The sequence below is a fragment of the Arachis hypogaea genome, chromosome 10 (assembly GCF_003086295.3).
Source record: "Arachis hypogaea cultivar Tifrunner chromosome 10, arahy.Tifrunner.gnm2.J5K5, whole genome shotgun sequence".
NCBI lineage: Eukaryota > Viridiplantae > Streptophyta > Magnoliopsida > Fabales > Fabaceae > Arachis > Arachis hypogaea.
The window spans coordinates 9,031,575-9,038,840 of record NC_092045.1 but is presented as its reverse complement, the minus strand read 5'-3'; the positions used below and the strand labels follow the sequence as shown (position 1 = coordinate 9,038,840).

Genomic DNA, 7,266 nt, shown 5'->3' with positions numbered 1-7,266 from the left:
CATGGGTTTTAATTCTCTATACTTATATCGGTGTTTGAATTACACTTGCTGAATACTCTGTGTAGGTAATTCAATGGATGTGTTATTCTTTCAATGACACTCAATCATCTAGGTTCAAGCGAGAGTTCTATTGCGTGTGTCCAGGCATATTGGTAATTACATTCTTATTACAATGTGGAGAAAGCTTTTTCTTAGGATTCTTACTATGTGTGGGTCTGCAGGAGTCAGTGATAAAAAATGATAGTCTGAAAGCATTTATGGATGGTGTGGAACCAATTTATGATGGTCTTAGTCCAAGCTTTGGTGATGATACTAGGTTCTTTGACAAAGTAGAAGCTGCAAAGAGAAAATGGGTGAGTTGCTGTTTTATATTAAATACCTGTTGGAAATAGCTTGTCACATGATTTGAGAATGTTAAGGTTCTTGAATGGTCGAATGAGATCAATAGTTTTTGTGTTCTACTTTTTTTTTCTCCTCACATGGATAATTTTTTCGTATGTATTGCTTGCTGCAGTGGTTAATTCCTTATTGTTGGAGGGGCCATTGGTGGGTATATGCATTTGATGTGGTTGCGAAGCGTTTACTTATTCTCGACAGTTTGCATTATGGTCCAGAAGATGATAAACGAATAAATCTCGATGCATATATGGTAAGATACCATAATTCTTTTAATCAATATACATCCGCACAGTTCAAGTGGAAATAATTTTGCTCGCATATGTTCGTTGCATGATTTTCAGGGGAGACTATGTGAGGATATGGCAAGCATTTCTATTCCTGCATTTGTTCGGACTACGCATGGCCCAGCTCGTTCGTACGCGAGGGTTCCAAAGCAACCGAACAAGTGAGATGAAATTATAACCCAAATTTGAGGCTTTGTTAGATTTCATCTGAAAATGTGTCGTCCCATGTAACTTGGTTTTTCTCAACTTAATTGCAATAGCATTTTATTGTCCTGTAGCTTTGACTGTGGCATGTGTGTCATTAAGTTGATGGATAGCTGGACCGAAGAACGTCAACTTTGTGAATGGGATGAGGTTTGTAAATTTAACATTTGCACAAGTGTCGTGATTGATCTTGTAAAATTATTACTGTAACGGTTCAAAATACTAACCAATTGATAAATCTACCCACAGGATTCACTCCAATCAGACAGGATGGAGTTGATGCTAGATATTATTTGTGGCCCGCACAATACATTGGTCCACCAGCTCATTTCGTTATTGGAACAAAAGGTTATACCTGTTCGTCGCAATGAACCACGGAACAAGAAGAAGGACGTTCGTTCACCATACACTGCACCTAGTACACGGTCATTGATTGAACGTGCGGAGGGATTACCGAAGGGGGCAATGCACAGAGGGAGGAAGAAGTTGCTTGCTTAGTATTAGTTACATTGAATTGAACTACCAGATTATAATGAGTTTACTTACTGCTGACATACTTAATGATTTGTTATTTTTCACATTAGAAAGACCTGATTCCATGACATTTTTTTTTCCTACAGTACAATGATATGTTGGTTATGTTACCTAAAATTTATCCATGTCCTTTAGATTTTAGACTCCCAGATTTATCAAAGTTGTTTGGTAAAGCTACCATATTTGTGCTTATCGAAACTGGTGACCACTAACCATCCGCCAATATAGCAAATCTGAACATCCTATACCTTACTATGATGAACATCCAGTCTAACAAGGTCAAAATCAAAACATAACCTAGTGGTCACTAATGCTAACGGCTAACCATCTTTGTTTATAGTAAAAATGAACATCTAAAAACCTATAGAAATGAACATCCACTTTAGTCCATTAAAAAAACGTGAAAACAATGTCTAAGAGGAATAGCTACGTACCGAAAAACTATATAGTCAAGAGTGTAGAAATCAGAAACAACTTTATTAGACTATATACTAAGTTACAGAATAACCATCAAATATACATATTATGCATTAAGTCTACACGAAATAAAAATAGTAAAATGCTTCGTTTTAACAAATGGAAAAATGGTTCTTGCAATCAATAACATGTGGACCTTTGCATCAGCTGCCATAGAACCTTGAAAATAACAAGAATCCTATAAACACAGAAATGAGAAAATATACACTATCACAACCTTGTACAACTAATCCCACTTTTTGTTGAAGGAGCTTAACAAAGACATGAAACCACCGGCTTGTTCGGGAACATTCAAGCCAGAAACAGCACAATGGTTTATATCTTGAAATGTGTGCGGACGAACCACCTGCCAAAAATTAAAAAGAAAAAGTCCAATAGTTATGTTCTAGGATAGTACTATACCAAATAAGCATACAAAGTTGGGATTAAGCCAAACATATACCGGGGGTGAATTCTTTTGTTTTCTCCGTCTTGAATTCTTGATGGACTTCTCAAGGGCATAGCCGAGCCTTTTACTCTTTGGCCTGCCCCTTGTGGTGACCTTCGATGGGCCTTGGATGTCATCAACACCGCATCGTTCGAATTCTAAGAGCCAATATTGGTCTGAGTCTCTGCCACGCTCTTGGACCTCTTTTTTGCACGGTGCATAGCCAACTTGGCCCTTGTTTCTTCCAAAGCAACATGCAGCAATGCTGTTTCTTCATCATCACCGAGGAACTCTTGAGCAACATTATAGAAGTGTGCACACAGTCCCCTGAATGCAACATGACTCTCATCCGACCGACTGACATCATGGCTACTTTTGACATACGTATGCTTGCGCTTTATCTTCTTGCTTCATCGAGGAAGAATATAACAGGAAGGTACTTTGTACACTTTATACGAATGGAAAACTTCAAGGCAATGACAGCACAACACACCTGAACTCTCAAAAAGATTGCACTCACAATGAAGCTCCTGTGTGAAATGGTCAAAGTGAACATCGTATTGAACGCATAGAATAGTATCATTGAGTAGTTTCTCCTCTTCCACCTTCACGCAGACCAATGGATCCTGTTCATCAACTGCAGAAACTCTGCAGTTAGCCTTCCTCACAAACTCAATTTGAACATCCCTAAAAATGCTCGTGGTATACTCTTGCTGAAACTGTTTCTCTATAGGCGAGGTAGTTGCACAAGGGATAACCCCCCTCGAGTCTGCAGCATCATCCTCCAGTTCCCTCTGCTCCTTGACTCCAAGCACATTGTCATATTCATGAACAAATTGGACCAAGCTAGTTTTACTGTGTAAGTATCCACCGTAGAATGCGTGCATGCTCTCACTCCTCTGCGTACTCCGCATTCCTGCCCAAAATTCACCCTTGAAGTATATTGGGACCCACATGCGTCGGTCATCATACAAATCTACAAGAAATAAATAATACCAAATTAAGCAAATAAAGCTTACCCGAAACATATTACTACACCTGAGAAATGAACATCCAAAATCACTGATATATTAAACATCCAAATGTTTACTATAATGAACATCCAGCTAATTGTCTTCCAAAATTACTGATAAACTAAACATTCAGATGCCGACCAATTGCAATTAAAGCGTGGGAAGTAATCGTACAGAAACAAACCTGACAGCCATGTGTTGTTATGTAAGTTGTACTCATCTATAAAATCAGCCCAATCGTCTTCAAATGACTCCTCCGTCCGAGAGTTCCACACAATGTCGTTTAGGTCACCATACAAAGCTCCGTACCGGCGGTAACCCTCAAGCTTTGAAGGTAGCTTATTCATAATATGCCAAATGCACCACTGGTGGCGTGTGTCGGGTAAAGTATTTTTGATCGCACGGTAAAGGGATCGACATTGATCGGTTATGATATACTTTGGAGCAGTTCCCATGCACTTCACCCATTGGCTAAAAACCCACTCATAACTTCCGATTTTTTCATTCCCCAACAAAGCACAACCGAGGAGGGTCGACCTACCATGGTGGTTGACCCCAATGAACGACACAAACGGTAATCCATGCCTACCAGAAAAACCAACCAGATGTAAGAAATGCCAATCACGATCAAAAAGCGTATTAGCAAGAAAAGGTAAAAACAACAACTTAACTACTACGTACCTATTTGTACTGTACGTGCTATCAACTGACACGACGTCTCCATAGTATTCATACGACGCCCTACACCTTGCATCAACCCATACTGCACTCTTAAATTTACACTCATCATCCACCTTCACCGCGTAAAAGAAGTTCGGATTGATGTCCTTCATTCTCCTAAAGTAGCTCATCATCTCCCTGACATCCGCATTCACGTTGCTAGTTCGGAGCCTTGCTGTTATATAATTTCTTAAATCCTTCTCTGAGAATCCCAAGTTAGAGGGGCCACCAGCTTCATTTGACAAAGCAAGGAATGTCTTGTTTGGTCGAATCCCAGCCTCATCATTATCCTCAATCACGCACTTCGCATGCATGGTCAACTGCCTATACTCATGGTAGTGCACTACCTTTTTCGGTGAACAGGGGTGAGAGTGCGTCAAGTCGACCTTGAGCAAAACCCAGTCTTGCACGTCTTTATCAAACTTTACATATATCCTTGCCTTGCACCCAGCAGCTGAAATCGTATTCTTCCGCGTTGGTGCTTTAACACGAGACTTGCGGATCCCATCAAGATTACAGTGTATAGCTTGGTTAATGGGAGCCTTTGTGATCTTATCAAATGTTGTCATCCTTATCTTAGTTGCAAATCCAGCTTTCTTTGCATAGGTCACATAAAAGTCATGAGCCATCTGTAACTGAGCAAACCGCATTCCAACTCTTGGTATCTCATCTTCTTGTAAGCAACCATGATCTGGTAACAGTATTTTATATTAATTCGAACGGAAAATTAATTACCATTAGTTATGAAATCAAACATGAACATTATAAGTACAAAAAAGTCATCTAGACTCCAATACCTCATCACCAAGCTCCATCTCATCACTTCTAACATCTGTAACATCCGACAGCTGCGCGGCCTAAAATTCCAAAACAAACAAAGTAACCAAAAGGAGGAAGATCCTGATCAAAACGTATTTCAATACAATCTCTAAAACAATCACCAAAAACACATCAACAGCTACAAATCAAGCAAAGAGTTTTTTTTTTTTCATTTCATGTATTATTTAATTAGTTTTCACCATTTATTTGTTTTTTTTTTCTCATTCAATGAAAATCTTGTGGAATTATTTGTTACATTTTGGCTAATAGTTATGGGCCTTACTCACCCTTTAGTGGCTTCTTTTTTCACTCCAGCCACAAAATTCTTTTCCTATATATTTACATATACACACTCGTTTCTTTAGATGCAATAAGAACATAAGCACATCTTTGATTAACTATATAATCCCCATAAGCATGAAAAATATTAAAATAAAAGACAGGAAGCATATGAGCATAAAACTAAAAAATATGCAGTGAGCTAGCTTTCAAAAATACCATTACATGATTAAAGCACTAATATAAGCATGAAAAATATTAAAATAAAAAGCAGGAAGCATATCAGCATGTAACTAAAAAAATATACAGTGAGCTAGCTTTTAAACATACCATTACATTATTAAAGCACTAATATAAGAATGAAAAATATTAAAATAAAAGGAAGAAAGCATATCAGCATGTAACTAAAAATATGCAGTGAGCTAGCTTTTAAACATACCATTACATGATTAAAGCACTAATATAAGCATGAAAAATATTAAAATAAAAGACAGGAAGCATATCAGCATGTAACTAAAAAATTATGCAGTGAGCTAGCTTTTAAACATACTATTACATGATTAAAACACTAAGCTAACATTCCATGGTTAGCATGGTGCAAATACAACTAGCATTCAGTTCAATACACGTACGAAATTATGCTTCCTGGATGTAATCATATAAGCATGCAATAATTTCATCTAATCCTCAATGCATGTAATGATACCATTAAACATAAAACACCCATAAATTTATTTGCATCTCAACTGACTATTACAGTTGAATGTTTCAATAACCATACAATTAAAATACTCCTTTACATTGTGACTAAACCTAAAAACTACTCGCACGATAAACATCCATGGCAGAATTTGACGATCCAACTTGCTCACCTTGCTCGGCTCATGAGCATGGCCTGCGACATCGCCGGCTAAGTCTTCTTGTTCGTATGAAAAGTTTTCTGAATCGTCCGAGGCTACACATTCTAGAGGTTCCACTATATCGACCTCCATTAATGAATTTCGGCTAGGTGATGTGATTAAAGGAGGATGATCGCTTGAAACACATTTTTCTTGCGATTCTGCCATAAACATGTATTCAAAACCGGCTGCGCTGTGTGCGGAGGAGAGTGCGGCACTGGTTGGTTAGTCATTGTTGGCGGTGCAATGTTCGATCGGAGCTGAAGGCTGAAGCCGATCAACAGGACGCAGACATGGGCATTTGACTGCTGTAGAAGGTGGAAATCAGCGCATGGGGCAGCGGTGTAGACCAGGAGGAGATGCCGTCAGGGAATCTCTTTTTTTAACCTAAATATTTGATTTGAATCTATAATAAAAGATTAATTCTAAATAGTTTCAAATTTCAAATTATTAATAATATGAAATTAATTAATAACCCATTAATTATTTTTAATTTCAATTACACCACATTGTATGTATTGTACAATAAGTGTATTGTTTCCTCATACTTTCCCTAAAAAAAATAACTAAAGATGCTCATACATCAACCTACTCAATATTTAGTATTTATTCTTCCAACAAAAACAAACTATATATATGACTAATTCAATCTTAATTAGGATGAACCAAATCCTTTTCAAATCCTGCCAATGAATTTACACTTCCTAAGAAATATTTAATTGAAATCAAACCTAATTTGTTAAATTTTGAAAAAATTCTATTATCTTTTCTTTTCTTTTAGAAAATTAAATGCTCTTCCACTAACCTAATTTATCGTAAGTTATGTTGCTCTTAAGAAACTAATGGAAACATTTTTTTCAGTAGTTAATACATTTATGCATAAGAAATATAAGATTTCTTTCAATAATTTTTATAAGGCTTTCTTTTATGATATTCTTAAATATTAACTTTATCACACTTAAATTAGAAATTAAATATACTTAAAAAACATGCACATCTTTTAGTTTGTTTCACAATGTGGAACAGGTTAACTCGGCTAGTCAGCTACTATATTTGCACTTTCAATGTTAGAAAAACCAAATTGTGTGCACAATTGCCCACGAATAATCAAAATTCAAAAGGATACACGAGCACCTAGGCATGCCACAAACCCTTCAAAATTTGGTTAAAAGTTAAAAACAGCTCTTAAATATGCTACAAGGTAACAACCG

At 37.0% G+C, this 7,266-nt stretch overlaps 1 protein-coding gene and 1 long non-coding RNA gene across 2 annotated transcripts; one reads left to right on the top strand and one right to left on the bottom strand.

Annotated features, from left to right (window-relative positions):
• The first annotated feature begins 744 nt into the window (after positions 1 to 744).
• Positions 745 to 1,364, top strand: LOC140175458 (uncharacterized). The gene is made up of 3 exons (XR_011866266.1): positions 745 to 844; positions 962 to 1,037; positions 1,137 to 1,364. It is a non-coding gene; the product is annotated as an uncharacterized lncRNA (long non-coding RNA).
• A 1,119-nt stretch (positions 1,365 to 2,483) lies between these two features.
• LOC112717288 (protein FAR1-RELATED SEQUENCE 5-like) lies at positions 2,484 to 6,060 on the bottom strand. The gene is made up of 5 exons (XM_025769365.1): positions 6,029 to 6,060; positions 4,889 to 4,986; positions 3,523 to 4,749; positions 2,782 to 3,301; positions 2,484 to 2,733 (listed from the first exon to the last, which is right to left on the bottom strand). The coding sequence occupies exons 1-5, from the start codon at positions 6,058 to 6,060 to the stop codon at positions 2,484 to 2,486; spliced, it is 2,127 nt and encodes a 708-aa protein (XP_025625150.1).
• Between the last annotated feature and the right edge of the window lie 1,206 nt (positions 6,061 to 7,266).

What these genes read in the sequence shown, in the direction of transcription:
- LOC112717288 (XM_025769365.1), bottom strand. Translation starts at nt 6,060, where the DNA reads ATGTCGCAGGCCATGCTCATGAGCCGAGCAAG. An exon ending in ATGCTCATGAGCCGAGCAAG is followed by an intron (nt 4,987 to 6,028) that starts GTGAGCAAGTTG and finishes TGATTGTTTTAG; the next exon opens with AGATTGTATTGAAATACGTT. An exon ending in AGCTGTCGGATGTTACAGAT is followed by an intron (nt 4,750 to 4,888) that starts GTTAGAAGTGAT and finishes TACTGTTACCAG; the next exon opens with ATCATGGTTGCTTACAAGAA.